The sequence below is a fragment of the Chelonoidis abingdonii genome, chromosome 1 (genome assembly GCF_003597395.2).
Source record: "Chelonoidis abingdonii isolate Lonesome George chromosome 1, CheloAbing_2.0, whole genome shotgun sequence".
In the NCBI taxonomy this organism is placed as follows: domain Eukaryota; kingdom Metazoa; phylum Chordata; order Testudines; family Testudinidae; genus Chelonoidis; species Chelonoidis abingdonii.
In genome coordinates, this window is record NC_133769.1 from 69,753,932 (window position 1) to 69,771,810 (window position 17,879).

Consider the following 17,879-nt stretch of genomic DNA (forward strand, 5'->3'; position numbering starts at 1 on the left):
CAGCTTCCCAATATAGAGCCTCAGCCTCCTTGCAACATCTACCTAAATAAAATTCCAGGTTTATATAGAAAGCTAGATCTCTCATATAATATACATTAGTCTAAAAATAACTTATTTTCTTATCAGAGGGGTAGCCGTGTTAGTCTGGATCTGTAAAAGCAGCAAAGAGCCCTGTGGCCCCTTATAGACTAACAGACGTATCGGAGCATGAGCATATTTTCTTAGATGCTGCTGAAGTACTGCAGTTGTATATACTAGTATTACACACATCATTCTGATTTAACGTTCTATTTTTAGACAAGAAGAAACTAAATAATATTGAAAGATTATCATTCAACGGTAATTGCTTCTTGTGGTGTCTTAAAACTTGTTGAAAGTTATAGTGGGTCACAGAAGCTTCTGACTCTGATAAATTTTCACTAAAATTTCAAAGGAGTGAATGGGCAATAATGAATAAAAATGTGTTTAGTAAACCAAATTCAATGGCGAATGGATTTACCGCCCTTAAAATGCTTCTTAGCAGGATTTTGTTTCTTTTGGTTTATTCAGTAGTGTTAAGGGAGGGAAAGAACTCTGCTCAGAAATCCCAAATCTCTGGGTTCACTTTACCTGCAATCCCCTCCCCCACCAATTAGAAGGATATTGGGATTCCAGGGGCAGAAGGAGGTGGAGCCAGGGTTGTCTCTAGCAGCATAGCTTCACTGGAGTAGCATTGTGCATATAGTGGATGTGGGAGCAGGGTAGCCCCAGAGCTGGCCCAGAAACAAGAGGACATTGCTCAGAAAGTGGATACTCTGGATTAGGAAGGTGACCTCTCCATGCCTGTTCCACTGTCCTCTCCCCACTTCTACCTACTCAATTAATGGTCTGGGAACCTCATATTTTCCCCATGCAGTGGAGTGATCTCGCCCTGGCCACTGTCAGGTAAAAGCTTGTCCCAAAGGTAGGTTTGGGGAAAACAATTTTTTACTAATTCTAAGAACAATAGAATTATTTCCATTAATTTACAATTATAAACCATTTTATACCAGTCAACACCCCCCTGCAGCATTTGTAACCTCCTCATCCCTGCATTGTGCTACTGCCTGAGAACCAGAAAGTGAAATTTACTAGAAACTGACAGTAAACAAAAGTGAACTATAAACATTTGAAGAGTTCAGAAAACAACTAACCATGAAGGAAATGATTGGTTCCTTGGTTCCTTCATGCCTGAGTTATTTCTCACCCTGACTATTGCAATATCCCCGCTTTCTAGCTCTCACGTTTCCATTCTGTTCAAAATGCTGCAGCTAAAATAGTCTTACTAAGTAACCAAAAAAAGTGGTTCTTATTTTAAATAGTTGTGTGATGGTAATGCTTAGAGGTCCCAACTGCTATCTGAAGCTCTATTGTGCTAGTGACTATACAAACACATAGACTCCAGTCTTACAAACAATTATACACACATGCTTAATTTTACTACTGGGAGTCAAGTTAAGCACATGCTTAAGTGTTTGCAGGATTGGGGCCTAAATAGACGAGACAGACAAGGATAGAGTGGGAAACAGAGGCAGAAAGGTGAAGTGGCTTGAACTAATTAGTGCATTCTCCATGTGTACAAGATAACTGCACCATTTAAGGTATCCCAGCGTTAATGTATCACTATATTTTTGTAACAGGGTGAACAGATTTTAATGTGTCCCTAGGAGGAGGCCACATCAGGCCAGACAGCAGGATGGGGCTGAGGTGGAAGGGGGGTTAATTCCCAGCCAGGCTTCAGAGTCAATTTAAGGAGGTACTCCCTGTGGAAGCTAATTAGGTAAAGATGGGATTATGTAGGATGAGCACTTTAAACAAGTTGGCTGGGATAACATTGGAGTTGCTCAGTTTGGGTTGTATTGTTTGAGTTTACTGCTCATGAAGATGTATGGTAGGGATGCTGCCAGATAGTTTTGCCATGTTTGTGTCAATTTATATCAGGACACCTGATATAAAGCTCTATGCTGAGAGGGTAATTTGTGGTCAAACATGAGAGCCTTTTGCAAACTCTCTTTTGTTGTGCAGACCCAGACTCTACAATCACTAACAGGACAGGCAGCATTTGGTAACCTGGCAATACAGGAGCTAGCAAAGAGCTGTGCCCTAGTCTATACAAGTCATGTAGTTACAGTATTTTGGGTAAACTTATAAATATAATCAGTAGTTTGGCAATCTTAAAATGCAGAGATATCTGAAGGAGTGACTGGTTAAATATGCCATCATGAGGTTTATTGTTTCTTAGTAATTTCCATATAAAATCTTCTCAGTTGAAATGAAAATGATGTTTTTTCAGACTTTAAATGCTGCAAATTCAATCTGGAATTTGAAAATCAAGCTGTATCTTTTTTCTTGACTCTCACAAGTAATACAGATTTTGCAATCAGACCTTCAGTTCCAGTTTTCCTAATGGTACATGAGTACAGAATAAAAAGAAATGAGATACTAAAAACGTAGTTCTGTACGTAAAGTAAGATGATAAGATAGGAGCAGCTGTGTTGAATAAGAACATGATATTTTAAAGTAGTATTTTGCTGGGCGTAACTGCACGTTAAATTTCTGTTACAGTTACTGTAATAATACACGAAGCACAGTAATATTACAGCTCTGTATTGAAAAGGTGTCTAGAACATGTGCTACTGATTTTGGTGAGTAAAAAAGAAAAGTATCCAATATCCTCCAGTGAGTCAACAAAGTGAGAGTTCAACAGGAAAATGCAGCACTTTTGAAATGTTCTGCCAGTTGACAACGGAATACTGTGTCTGTGCAGTTCTGCAGCCAGCTTTAGTGGTCTTAATAATAAAAAAGCAGCAGTAGCCAAAAAAATCTGATGGCACAATCATGGAACCTGCTGTAACATTTTATAGAGCTTTTGATTTTCTGCTGGCCCTGCTTGCCGCTACAAGATAATGAAAAAGATGTTTCAATCAGTAGGGATAGAGACTAACATACAGACCCATAAGGGCCAGAAGGGAACAATGGGATCATCTACCCCAGAGGTGGACAATCTACGGCCCGCGGGACCATCCTGCCTGGCCCCTGAGCTCCCGGCTGGGAAAGCTAGCTCCCGGCCCCTCCTACGCTATCTCTCCTCCCCCGCAGCCTCGTCAGACCTGCTGCTCCTCGGGCAGCATGGGTTGGCTGGGGTGGGGCTGTGAGTTTCTGCTGCTCTGAGCAGCATGATAAGGGGGCGGGGGTTGGATAAGGGGCATGGGGTCCCCGGAGGCAGTCAGGTGACAGGGAGAAGAGGGGCTTGAATAGGGGGTGGGGTCCTGGGGGGGCGGTTGGGGCAGGAGTCCCAGGAAGGGGCAGTTAGGGGACAAGGAGCAGGGGGCGTTGGATGGGTTGGAGGTTCTGATAGGGGCAGTCAGGGGGCAGGAAGTGGGAGGGGGCAGATAGGGAGCAGGGGCAAGGCTGTTTGAGGAGGCACAGCCTTCCCTACCCAACCCTCCATACAGTTTTGCAAGGCCGATGTGGCCCTTGGGCCAAAAAGTTTGCCCACCCCTGATCTAGTCTGAGATCCTGGATATCACAAGCTACCTGCACCACCCAGCACCCACACACGAAACCCAACAACCGCAATTAGACCAAAGTGTTACAGACCACTGGAGACTAGACTATTATCTCTAGTCAATAGCTACAGCCAGTATTTTTAAAGTTAAGATATTTATGCTTATAACCATTAATGATTAAACAGTTTTTATGAGCGACATTAATGGCAGGGAGCATTGTCCTTATCACCAAGTGCACTGGATTGCTACAGTATGATCATGTTTAATCATTGATGAAGGTTATGGTGAAACAAGCCTCCAAGTAGTCCTGAACTGTTATTTTCATTCCAGTGATAAAGGAAATACTTTCTGTTCAATCAACTAGGGAGGATGTAAAACAGCAACTATTAAAGGAAAACATTTGTAAGTTAGCAGGACTAGGTAACTTGCACCCAAGATTATTAAAAGAATTGGCTGAGGAGCTCATGAACCATTAATACTGATTTTTAGCAAATCTTGGACAACTGGGACAGTTCCAGAAGACTGGAAAAAAACTAATGGTGTGCAAATATTTTAAAGGGTAAACAGGATGACCCAGGTAACTACAGGCCAGTTAAGCTGATATTAGGGTTGCCAGTAGTTCCGTATTATAAGGGATATCCCTTATTTAAATCAAAAATTGCCTACCCTACTACTAAATCAGTGTGGGACACCTTTTATCCCATATTCAGCCAGGGAAGTAGTGCCGCTGGAGTGGTCTGGAGCGTTAGTGTAGCACCTGAAATCCAGGATGGAGTGGCGCTGCAACCGGTTGGCAACTTGACCTGGTGCACGGAGTCACAACACCACTCAAATTTAGCCCATTTGCCCCTTTGTCTCTGGACCCCCACTGATAACTGCCCCTCCCATTGAAATCTGAAATAGTGCTGCTGCTGCTGGCTGCAGTGAAGTCTCCTGCTGCAGCTGCCTTTCTCTAGGCCATACCATTCGTGCGCCCCCACCCTCCGGCAGTGTACAGTGCTGCTGCAGGCAGAGGCCAACAACTGCAGCTTCTGCCTGGCTTAGTGTGCCCTGTGTTCTCTGAAGTACCCAGACCAAGCCCAGAAGTCTACACAGCAATGAAACAGCCCCACGGCCCGAGCCCCATGAGCCTGAGTCGGCTGGCATGAGCCTGCCCTGGGTGTCTAGTTGCTGTGTAGACATACCCTCAGAGGCCCTCGGAAGGATGGGGAGAAGAGACTTGCCCCAGGGGCTCAATTCAAGACTGGGATGACTGAGGTCTGTCCCGCGTTTTTGAAGTACAGTGTTGGCATCAATAGCAATTCTGGGTAAAAGTGTGGAAAGGTGTTTGTGATGCAATCAGTAAAGAATTAAAGGATGATAGCATAATTAATGTCAATCAGCATGGTATTATGGGAAATAGGTTTTTTCAAATAAACAATGTAATTTTTTGAGGAAAAGAAAAGTTTGGTGGATAAAGGTAACTGTATTGGTATCATAGATGTGTGTAAGGCATTTGACTTAGTCTTGTGTGACATTCTGTTGAAAAATTAGGAAAATCACGGGTGGTGTATGAACCCCCGATTTGGGGAGGCTATCCCCTTGCCTTGTTCCTTCTGCCCAAGGCCCCACTCCCACTTCACCCCTCCCCTCCCCCCACTCTCGTCCACTGGGGCCAAAGGAGCTCTGAGTCCCCCTCCACGGCTGGAGGAGGCCCATCTGAGCTGCCCTGAGCCCTGGCCCGCCCACCTGAGCCGCCTCTGGTCCATTCACTTGAGCCACCCCGAGCCCTGGTTGGTCAGAGGAGTCCTGAGCCCCACTGTGGCCCAGTCCGGGGCCATGGCAGGGAGCATTAGTGGAGGTTTGGGGAGGCTTAGCCTCCCCCAGTCTCCATGATGCACCACCCATGAGCAAAATCCATACAAAATCACTGTAGCCCATATTAAATGAATTAAAAACTAGCTAACTGATATATGTCAAAAAGTACTGTAAATGGGGAATTATCATTCAATGGGGATGTTTATAGTTGGTTTTGGTCCAAAGCTATTCAATATCTTTAACAATGCTCTGGAAGAAAATAAAAAATCAAAGCTGGTAAATAATGGTGGGTACAGGTAAGTTATACAGAGTGATCTAGATCACTTGCTAAAGTGCCCTCCAACATGCATTTTAACACACTGAAATGCAAGGTCATACATCTAGGAACAAAGACTGTAGATCTTACAAGTTGGGATACAATATTCTGAAATGAAGTGACATGGAAAAGGACTTAGGGGTCATGGTAACTGACTGAACATGAGCTCCTAGGGTGATGCTGTAGCTAACAGAGAAAACACGATCCTTGGATACATAAGCAGGGGAATATCAACTAGGAGGAGGGTGGGCGTATTACCTATGTCTGTGGCATTAGTGAAACCATTACTGGAATACTGTCTCCTCAATTCAAACAGGATCTTGAAAAATTGGAAAGAGTTCAACAAAGAGCTAAAAGAGAGATTTTCGATTTGGAAAATTCACCTTACTGTGAGAGATTTAAGAAGCTTAGTCTATGTAGTTTATCCAAGAGAAGGTTAAGAGGTGACTTGTACTCTACAAGCACCTCAGTGAGGAAGGGATTTCTTTGGCTCTTTACTTGAGCAGAAAAAGGCATAATGTGAGCCAATGTCTGGAAGCTGAACTTAGACAAATTCAGACTAGAAATAAGATGCAAATTTTTATCAGTTGAGGGTGACTAAGCATTGGAACAATTTACTTAGGAACATGGAGCATTCTCCATCACTTGCACTCTTTAGATCCAGGGCTGGTACTAGCCATTTCGCCGCCCCAAGCACAGTGGCACGCCGCGGGGGGCGCTCTGCCGCTCGCCGGTCCCACGGCTCCGGTGGACGTCCCGCAGGCACGCCTGCAGATGCTCCACCGGAGCCGCGGGACCAGCGGACCCTCTGCAGGGACGCCTGCAGGAGGTCCACCGGAACCGCCTGCCGCTCTTCTGGCAACCGGCAGAGTGCCCCCCACGGCATGCCGCCCCAAGCATGCACTTGGCACGCTGGGGCCTGGGGATGGCCCTGTTTAGATTTTTCTAAAAGGTACACTACAGCTCAAACAGACATTATGGGCTTGAGACAGGCATCACTGGATGAGATTCTATGGCCTGTGTTATGTAGGAGGTCAGAGTAGATGATCATAATGGTCCCTTCTGAGCTTAAAATCTAATCTATGAATTTATGAAATATGCTTGCAGGAAAAGCAAATGTGTAGCAATATTTTTGCTTTAACAATTTTCAGTTTGACAGTGAGATGAAAAATTGGCACAAGTGGCTTCAATAATTACTGATGCGCTTTAAGGGTCAGATTCTGCTACCATTGCTTATATTGAATGCAGGATCAGCAAGTAGTCTGTTCCACAAAGCCATAGCTAACTATGAATGGGACTAATTATGGAGTATTGTATTTTACTCAACATGAGAAAGATTAGCAGAATCTCACCTCAAATGTTCAGTACTGTAGCTGTGAAATATTTGTGGGACAAGATATATTCAGATGTATAATGTTGATTATATTGTCATGACTTGTTCAGGGACACTATGGTAGAATATTTTCTCCACCTGTTAAGAAACACCAATCTATGGCAATGTATGTACAGTACTCATACACTGTATCTTTAAAAACAGACTGTCTTTAGCAAAGAGAGGCAGAGGTGGATTAGCTTGCAGGAATTGCTGTAATTTTCCTGCGCTGTGTGTATTAAGAGTAGTTGGCTTGGAGGAATGACAAAAGCTTCACTGACCTCTCGGGCTCAGGTAAACAACTTGCTATTGAAAAATGCTAGGAAAAAGATTTCAAAATTCAACATAATTTTGGAAAAAGGAAGACATCAGCCTGAGCTGGCTCTGTCAATAAGAAAAATGCCATAGACTGGGAGTTTTTTCTTAAATATTCTAAAATTCTCATGTGTGTATATACAACATATTTTAACATAGCATAACATCAATAACTTACTGTTGTTTCCCAAAATAATACAGTTTACAAGACACCGTAGAAGGAACACAAACACAGGAGTTTCCCTGTCAGAACAGACCAGTCATCATCTAGTTTGGTATCCTGTCTCTGACAACAGCCAATTCCAAATACTTCAGAAGAAGTTATAAGACCACAGCATGCACTTAACTGTGCAGCAGGGAGGTTGGAAAGGAAATTTATTTTGGCTTAGCTAGCGACTAGCTCCTGCCTTGAAGCATGTGTATGCTCCTTGTTAGACACTGGGATAATATATGTTCTTAGTGATGGTGGGGGGAACCCATTTCTTATGAGGTGTAGTGGTGGTCATGGGAACTAAGTCACCAGAACATTAGAAAAGGGCATTTCCTAAGAGAAGGAATAAAAGATGCCATCTCATTATTCCGTGCACCATACAAAAATGACAATACCGATTGGGCTGGCCTGTTTCCTAATAAATGATGTTGTATGCTACCAGGCAACAGATCCAGGTACCATTCCCAAACCCAGCTTCCAGGGTGGATTGATTTAAATCAAACAGATTAAAATCATGGTTTAAACCATGATTTTAATTTTGTTTAGCATTTGGAATTTTTAGTTATTTTCCTAAAGAAGAGTTAATTATCACTGGTTAGTAACCATTAAATTGTGTTGATTTGCAATTAAATATAGCATTTACAACAAATGTGGTACTTTTTTTTGCTAAAGAGGAGAATATACTATATTTGTACACATTTATTTATTATTTTTGTATTATGTTAGAAAATGGTGAATGGTGCATTTTTTATTTACTGGATGATGATTGTTTACTCATGATTTGTGTCAATCTCTATTTGGATGGATATTAGAATTAATTTTTTTTTGATTAGTTAAATAAAACTGCCTTAAGTGTGCTGGATACATAAGGGAAAAAAATTTATCAAAACATATTTTGCATTAAAAACTAATTCAGTGACAATGAACTGATTTTTTTATGGTCACCATGTCCTTCAATATTTTAGAACTAGTAGATCTCCTCCTCTCACACCTCAGTTTTAGTCATAGATTGGAAGAGAAAGTCAAGTTTTTCTGTTATTTTGACTTCCAACTGGTTCCTTAATGTTGAATGAACTAGTTAATCAACTGTATTAATTGAATAAACTGAAATGAAGCTGTCAAAAGCTTTAGCAGTTCAACAAATTCTGGTTCCAAGTGCTTAGCCAATGACATCCACCACTTCAGTGGTTTGACTTTCTTTGAAACTTTGGCAGCAAGGATGTAATATTTAATATTATTCATTTAACTGAATGTAAAATGATTTTATTAGATTATAGCAAGTTTAGGCCTTAACATAGGTTGTAAGAATTTCAAATTTAATTTTAAATTGGGTTGTTTTAAAATAAACATATTTAATTTAAATAAAAAAATCTTTTAAAATTTTTTTTGTAAAAAAAAATATATATACTTTTTTAAAATTCACTCTCTCATCCTCACTCTCCCCTGACTGAGAAAGGCTGAGTGCAGAGGAAATGTAGCATGCTCAGTCATAAGGGCCTCATTTTGTTCTAAAATGGACCTAGATAAATAATTTAGCAATGGTGGACTCTTAAGATCATTTTATCTAATCCTTCTCTGCCAGTGGGTGGCTTTCACATAGGGTGGTCTGACAAGGACAAGGGGTTAAAGAGAAGAACATACAAGTCAGATCTCCAACATCCCCATCTGTAGTCAAAAGGGCAGAGCTTATTGGGGAAAGGAAATTGACAATACCTGCTTCTACCACATGGTCCATGGTTGGAAATCTTTTGTATACAGCTGTGCTCACTGAGCGGAAGATGATCAAGGAAGTTAAATTCACATAACGCATTAGAGTCCTCCTAAGTAAGCGCCCGTATTCATCTCTTCCCTGAATGCTGCTAGAGATCAAAAACATAAGTCTGTCTGGCCACGGCAGATTCACAAACTGGTTCCACCAGCGGTTCACCACCAAAGTAACGTAGAATCCTGTGTGTTAAAAAAGTATATTAACATCACCGTTCTTACTGCAAAACTGATACACACTCAGGTTCTCTAATGTTGAGTTTTAGTGCATTCTGTAGGATGTTATCTAGGCTGTAAGGTAACTTCATTTGCCAGAATAATTGTTATAAAATATGCACAGTATGATTCAGTTAAAACCTATTATTAAGTAGCTGTTACATTCCAAAGGCCGAATCCTGCAAGGTTCTAAGTTCCTCATGCAAGATGTTGAGCACCCGCTAACTCCCTTTCACTGAAATGGGAGTGAAGGGTACTCACTTCACAGGATCAGGCTCAGATAGCTATTTAAACAAAGAGTTAGTGAATAAAAATTTAAATCTTCCAATAGTGAAGTAATAATTCAAGCATCTGTGGTGTTGACTTGACAAAAGCAATTTGACTTTAAGGCAACCTTAATGGATGGCAGTGGTTTTATTGTGAGACAGATTTTCAACATGCCTTTCAGCTCTGAAATACTTCCATGCATTGTCATTTGTGACATCCTAATGGAGGCAGCTTTGTGCAGTCTTTCTACAGTTACGCTGTACTTACCAAGAACAAAGGTGACTGGGATTTGTTCAGCATATTTGTCACAGTAAATTGATAATTTTTCAAAGAACCGTTTTTGGCTTCCTGTAAGAAAAAATCTGTAGCAAAAATAAAATGTGTATATCCCTTTGTAATACCACTGCAAACCTCGGATATAAAGTGAAGACAATTAAGTATAAATAACCAGATAACTGAAACGAGGAGTGATCTTGACTAATGTGCACAGATGAATCTTTAAGGAGTTAAACTGATGAACATTTAAGGTGTTAATATTTGTAGCATGTAATAAGGGAGCTGACAGGTGGAGCAATATTATTCGCTAGTCATAAAATATTTCTCATTACTGAAGTGACAAAAACCACTTGTGCTATTCACCTGTAGTATGCCACCTAATACAAAGCAATGGTCTTGGTGCAAACTATTCAGCAAATGTATTTTTCTCCCATTTTTCAGCTGGACTACTTAATAAAAGTGATCTGATCAGATTTTCTGAAACTGGAAAGGGGCACTAATATGTACTTGCTGCTATGCGAAAACTCTACTCTTTCCACATCAGGGGGTATATCTCATTTACTACTAAGAAATTTGTCTTGGCCATAAGTTAAAATTGCACAAAAAATCAAATATATTTAAACTAAGGCAACTATAAGCCATATGGCAGAAAAAAGAATGAAACACAGTGTAGAATGATAGCTAATGAAATACAACATTCTTAAACATAAGCAAATTGTTTTATTTATATATAAAATCTTACAGTTATCTTATCCCATATAAAAGATATACATGGCATGTATTTGGGGTTCTTTTACATTTGTAAAATAAAATCTGCTGTTCATATAGAATGCTTTCCACTGTGTACACTGAATAAAGGGGAGAGTTTTTATGTACAGTTTTAAAGTAAGAATAGATTTTTTTTTAAATGAAAGGTTTTTGTTGTTGTTTCTTTACATGCCAATGATTTAGTCTTGCTACCAACTATACCTTGCTGTATGCCTGTATACCTTGGAAGATTAGTGATTGCTCATATAGACAAAGTAAATCCAAAGAACTTGTTTTATACAAAAAAAAAAAATGTTGCGCTTCAATTCTAGTTCTAAAGAGGGACTGAAAAGTAATTTGAAGTCATCCCACTTATTTTATCAGTGAAAATCTTCATTCCATTAAGAAATTTTGTCTTCACCAAAGTGAAATTCACCATGGGCAGAGGACTAGAATGAGACATACACCCCATGTAAGTCACACTTGAGGAATTAATTGGCACCTAAGTGTCACATAGGTCTTGTGCTGGCCTTTTGCACAGGGATAAATTTCACCCTGACTTACACACTGATCCTGCAAGGTGCTGCTGTTGAGACTCTCCTGTGAGGTAGTGAGGGAGGGATCCACAGAAGAACTTAGGTGCCTAAATCCCAGATTTAGAGCTTGTCTACACTTACAGCGCTGCAGTGGTGCAGTGCACTGCTGTAGGGGTTAATGAAGACGCTACCTATGCTGATGGGAGAGCGTCTCCCGTCGGTGTAGGTACTCCACCTCCCAGAGAGGTATGTTGACAGGAGAAGCTGTCTATGCCTGGGGTTAGGATGGCATTACTATGTCACTCAGGGGTGCAGCAGCATCACCAACTCCTTCTTCAGCTGTTTTGTGTAGAGTGAGGCAGGTGCCTTAAGAAATGCCTTAAGTTAGGAACCTAAGCTGTCTGACTGCAGGGGAAGATGCCCATTTATGAATCGCTAAGCAGAGATGGGCACTTCCCTGCAGTCCAGACTTAGGTTCCTGCCTTCAGCAGATGGGCAGGACTTAGGACATATCCCTCTTATTAGCATTTCCCATTGGCTAGCTCAGGCGGCTCCTGGCCTAGTGTGTGAGCACTTCTGGATCACATTCTTAAGAACCTATCTCTCTCCATTTATTGTATAGGGATTCTGGTTACCTAACTTGGCTTTGTGGATCAGAGTGGTGCTCCTGGATTTTCTAGGTGCCTAAAAGTAAGGTGCCGTGGCTCTCAGCATTGCGATACCTACATCTCTTAATGGATCCCGACTTGAGTGCCTCCAATTTCTACTGAGTGGATGCTTGTCACCATGTGAGATTGGGCTCTTAAAAACTATGGGCTCTTATTGCAGTTCTTACTCAGACAAACCTCAACTTGCCATTTCCTGAGCAAGGGCTACATAACTGGACCATAAAATAATCATCTTTCAGCATTTCCTATGAAATTGCCATCTATTGACTGTTGATGACATAGACGCATGAGTATGATAATATGTCTAGACTTCGCAGTTCAAAACAGGTCATTTAGTCAGTGCAGAGTTAGAGTGGCAAAGACCATATATTGACATAGGAGTCCTGCAGATGTTTATGTGGCATAACATTTTTGGAAGATGGCATATACACAACAATCATCAGCTAGTACTCGGCTGAAGTTAGAATCACTTGAAGATGATGGTTAAACAGTAATTTAACATTCCAAAAATCGTGTGAGGTATAAATAACATTAAAAAGGGTGTAAGCAAAAGGTCATGTTATTTAATACAAAATCAGTCATCAGCCAAAAGATTTGAAGTGTGAGACTGTCCCTTTTACATAGCATTTGATTCTGATTAAGAAGGAGACATGAATATGTCACATGGAAACAGATGTACCTGTACAACACACTTATTGCAGTGTAAAGACTAGCAAAGGCAATAAATTCCCTGTACAGCAATTTGTAGATACTGCCTTTCCACTTGAGGAGTAATCTGTGAAATCCAAAGAATGTGGCATTTGCTACTTTACTGGAGTAAGTGACTGTCATTGTCTTGGCAGGATGTTTCTAGAAAAGTAAAAACAAGCAAGAAATAGACAGTGTTTTAGAGTGTATCTTAACCCATATATATATAGCTATAGTTAGCAGTGTCTTTGTGACCTGCAGATTGGGTTATTGCAATGGGGTTACTCTTGAAGACCATCCAGAAAGTCCAGCTAGGGCAAATGTACCTTCCCATCTATCTGCTTGGCAGTGTCAGCTACCTGGAGCATACAATACCTATTTTTCAAAGATTCTACTAGCTTCCAACTTGCTCCAAGCTGTGGTTCAAGTGACTGACTAGGACTTCACGACATTTTTCAAAATTTCCAATTTTGTTGAATTTTTTGTTCAAAATTTCAACAGAAAAAACAGAAGAACAAAATCATGAATTTCCCTGCCCCATTGTCATCCAGCTCTGGTATTATCTATATACACCAATGTGATCTAGGGATTGCCTCTTCCATTTTATGTCATTGCAGCAAGTGAGATCACCTTGGGGGCTCTTCTAAGAGCCCTGACATTTGAGTAGCTGGTGGTAGGACAGTCTTGTTGGTGGGTCCTCATGCCTTCTTCTGCTCCAACAGTGCAGTGCCCAAGTTAGGTCACAGTCCAAGACCTAGCTATTTTCTCAGGTCTTCACAGAGCACATTGCAGGTTTCCCAACTCTACAAGATTGTGCTGGAATCTCCAGGAATTAAAGATTAATCTTTAGTTAAAGATTATGTCATGTGACAAAACTTCCAGGAACATGTCCAGCCAAAATTGGCAACCCTAGGAGCCTGTTTGGTAGTGGTAAGAATGTTTTCCTGTTGACTTTGTCAAAGTGCTGTATAGCTCTTCTTGTTGTTTATGCACCTAGGGATATTGGTGAGAAGTGTACTTTAACTACAAATATGGAGAGAACTTTGCTCAGCATTTTAGGAAGGAAGTGGATAGGACACAGTAGCAGTAATCTCCAGTTAATAATTGTATAAAATCACTTGCATTGCTCCAGCATAAACGCCACTCTTGCATGTTTTTCTTTATGCCACTGTAGGCTATTTACTTTAATTTAAAAGAGAAACTATCAAACCATAAGAGCTGCCTGATAGTGGACAACTTGGCTAGGCCTCTGATGCTGAGCATAAAATAAACCATGAAAATTTAGTTGCAAGGGGGAAGGGACACGCATAAGAATTCAATTTCTGACCGATGGTCTCTCCTGAGAGTTCTGATTTGTGTGGAGAATGGCCTGGCAGCTTGTAAAATCCTGGAATATATGGTTGTTATTCCTTGGCTTCTAAATGATAGATGTGCTATTGCTGATTTTTTTTCCACATCTATTTTTCGATTGAATTCTGATAAAGTGCAACTAAAGACTCACATCCTGGCTGATCAGTGGGTAGAGGTGACGTCTTGCATGCCAGAATGCCTGGGGATCAGCATGAGGAGTGTAGATTAAAAGTCAACAACCTCAATTCTAGTTCCCAACCGAACAAGTGGCTTCACCAAATGGTTATGATGAAAAGAAATCTAGTATGAATGGGGCAACAAATGGGAACCTCCAGTGAAATGCTATTGGAATTGTGAAAGCCAAGTTAGCACACCAATAGCTCTAGCTAGGACTGAAACTATGAGTGCCCCCAGGAAGATTTGTACTGCAGGTGCCACAATAAATTCAGGGATATTATCTAAAAAGCACTATCACATTATTTTTGTATTAGTAAAACTAAGTATTATTGCTGTTAGACCAGTGGAGAGTGAATGATCACAGTATATCTATTTTCTTTCGCTTCATATGGAAATAAATGTTTCACAACACAAGAAGCACAGATTTGATGCTCTGCTTGTGTTTTTTTCTGGGAACATGTTCATAGTCTCCATTATACTTTTTAAATATATAAAATACAATACATAGCAATGGGAAGACATGGTATAAATAAGATCTATATTTCTGGTTCATGGCTTTACTCTTGCAAATACTAGGCACTAGATACTATGGTTATTGGTGCTATAAAATACCTTATATAGATATTTTATTATTATTTACCTCATTAGCAGATATAGGGCAAAATTCTCTTCTGGTATAAATTGGCACAGTTCCATTCATATCACTGCAGCTGCACCAATTTGCATCAACAGAGAATTTGACCCATACCTGTAATCCTGTTTTTCCTTCCCTTCAGTATTGATTACCTCTCTGGAATTTACTCTGTTACTATGACTTATATTTTATTGTACTTTTGCTAAGGCAACCAGAAGTCCTTTGGCATTGGTGCCTAAAAATAAAATAATATTGTTGTTCTATTAATATTACTCACAAAGTTAATGGGAATTTTGTCCAGGTACAGACTTCAGGATTAGAGGCATTACAATTAAATAGAAACCACCGTAGAAAAGGATGGCAATTAATAACATTGTAGATACATTACAACATATACAAATAAATAACACCTACGTGCACAATTAACTATCAAATTTCTATCATTTTATTTCCAGTTTTATATTATGGTGGAGAGAGAGATTCAAATGTACAGATTAAGTCCAATTAAAAAAAACAATATTAAGTATGTTCTGTGGACACTAACCTGCTATTCTGATGTGGCAGCCCAACCATGAAGGAAAATCCCAGACCCTTTCTTTTCCTCAAATGTCCCCAGTGAAGACGCCTTCAGGTGTGAAATAGTGTCTTTGCTCCTTCTTCACCTTAGGAACAGAAGCTTTTGGGGGTTTGCTTACTACTGAGACCCTGGAGGAGTGGACTGACAAGCACAGGGGTTAAAATGTCTTTCCACTTCTGGAAGTCTGTTTTTGCCAAGTTCCTCATGGCTGTCAGTTACAGAAGGGAACAGACGTAAGCAACAACAGCTGCTGATCTTGCTGTTTTCTATTCTATAATTATAACTCCACTTGCCATCCAAAGGACCCCTTTGAGTTGTATGAAGAGTCTCTGTAATGGTTTAGATGGCACCAAAACCTTTCACCTCTTTCCTTCTGTCTCCCCAAATGGAACAAGTAAGAGGGAAGCATTTTTCTATGAGATTCAGAAAAGAGGGTCAGTCTTGCCTCAATCCTGCAAAGTCTTATGAACATGTTTTGTATTACTCCCATGAGTCGTTCGTTCCATTGCTTTCAGTGCATCAACTCATAGCAATGAAGTTAAATCTTTGCATGATTGGAGCTTCTCTCACTCCTAAAGTCACATGAACTCTGTCTTTCAGGAATCGTGGTGTTAACAGGAAGCTGTGAAACGTGACACACAATGAGAGACTAGGAGGATACCATTCAGTGCTCCATGATTCTTCACAGAATCTTTCACAAAAAGAATGAAGCAAGATGATTGCACAGTGAAATAAAACAGAGCAGAGGGAGAGAGAAATAAGATGCTGTGTAGACCTGCGGGGAAAGCTATATTTTCTGATGAGAGATTTTTCTTGTTTGAGTCCCATCAATATGTTCAGAGTGATTCAGGAGCATGTTTTGTTAATTCAACTTGTCTCTGAAGGAAATGATTTGTGACCATCATCTGCTTTTTCTTCTTCGACAACAGCAGACAGAAGACACTTTGATGTCAAAACACAAAAGACATTACTGCATGGCATGTGTATTTTTTGGGCAGGCAGTGGGCTATGGTGAAATATAATAAAGCATTTTAACAGAAAATGGTCTGGCATGAAAAAACATACTGCCCAATCCTATTATAGCGACCGCTTTTCACAGGAGAGCTCGTAGCAATGAGGATATTATAAGATCGCTGTTTATAATAATTACTTAGGCCTAAGTTTGCTTGAGAAACAGACCCTGTAGTAGATTCTTTGAACACAAGCAGTGCTTAATTTGCACCAGGGCTTGCCACGGCTGAGACTAGGGTGACCAGATGAGATGAAGAAAATATTGGAACACACTGGGGTCCGCCGGCAGAGAAAAAAAAAAACTTGTGGGGGAAAAAAAAAAAAGAAGCCGAGTGCTGCCAGTGAAGCAAAAAATAAAAAAATAAAACCAGTGCTGCTGGCAGAGCAAAATATTGGGACAAATTGCGTCCTGACCAAAGATCGGTCGGGACACAGGACAACCACCCCAATATTGGGACGGTCCCGATTTTATTGGGATGTCTGGTCATCCTAGCTGAGACCCGGCTTGGCAGTTCATAGCCCCAGGACCTCTGGGCTTGCTGCATCAGTTATGAACATAAAAAAGTGCTTGAGCCCTGGCACGTCTTTCATTACAAATTAAGCACTAAGCACAAGTGACACTACTTAAATAACTAATAAGGGACAAGTGGTGTCAGATGGTTTTCCAGGGCACGCCCCAATATTATGAGATGAGCAGCTGAGACTGCTCCATTAACTTTGAGCAGTTTTTCAGAAGACAGACTTGGAACTTTACAATTTTAGAGGCAGAAATAAAATAAAGTTTCCAGAGTGCAGAGCCACTGAAACTGCCACGGAGAGATGTAAAGTACATCTCCCTGTACCCTGAGGTTTGCTATATCTGAGGGGGATTCATTCCAAAGACAGGTGCTTTCACTATTGCTCTCCCTCAGGGGTACCCTACCCCAACCCCGCTCCTCCACACCTGAGAGAGGCAAAAAGAGCTCTGCAGGAACCCTGCTAGCTGAGGCTACTGAGGGGATACAATGATTCAGTGCATCCTCTACCAAGTTGACAATACCCTTTCCCAGACACTACTACTCACATTTTAGGCAAGGTTGGTCCCCTAAGGCCTTCCTGGTTCATGAGAGGTTGTGCCACTCCAAAATTCCTGCCTAGTGACCTTACCACCAGAAGAAAGCATGGTCCCTTCATGATTTTAGCCTCATTATGCTAAATTTTAAAATATCTTCGTATTTGGATACAGCTTTTCTGCTTTAGATTTATCTCAGTGATTCATACTCATGTCATTAACAGCAGATTTCAGGTGCTCACTAAAAGCTCACACACTATAGGAGGGCTGTGAAAGCAATCACAGCACCATGATGATCCATCTGACCCTGTTCCCACCAAGGACTTGTTACAGAAGTTGACCAAAAGCATATTTAATACAATGTTAGGAAATGCCTTCAG

General features: G+C 40.7%; 1 protein-coding gene across 3 annotated transcripts in view; it reads right to left on the reverse strand.

Moving 5' to 3' along the window:
• The window catches only part of BEST3 (bestrophin 3), a 32,593-nt gene extending 17,030 nt beyond the window's left edge, over positions 1 to 15,563 (reverse strand). For 2 of the 3 annotated variants that reach the window (XM_032796556.2, XM_075066386.1), the window contains exons 1-4: positions 15,405 to 15,563; positions 12,692 to 12,861; positions 10,053 to 10,147; positions 9,252 to 9,485 (exon numbers count right to left, since the gene is read on the reverse strand). In XM_032796556.2, coding sequence (XP_032652447.1) covers positions 9,252 to 9,485; positions 10,053 to 10,147; positions 12,692 to 12,843 — 481 coding nt within the window. In that variant the 5' untranslated portion in view covers positions 12,844 to 12,861; positions 15,405 to 15,563. Of the gene's footprint in view, positions 1 to 7,293; positions 7,348 to 9,251; positions 9,486 to 10,052; positions 10,148 to 12,691; positions 12,862 to 15,404 lie in introns of those variants that run through there. The other variant, XM_075066382.1, reaches the window with a different exon arrangement.
• Between the last annotated feature and the right edge of the window lie 2,316 nt (positions 15,564 to 17,879).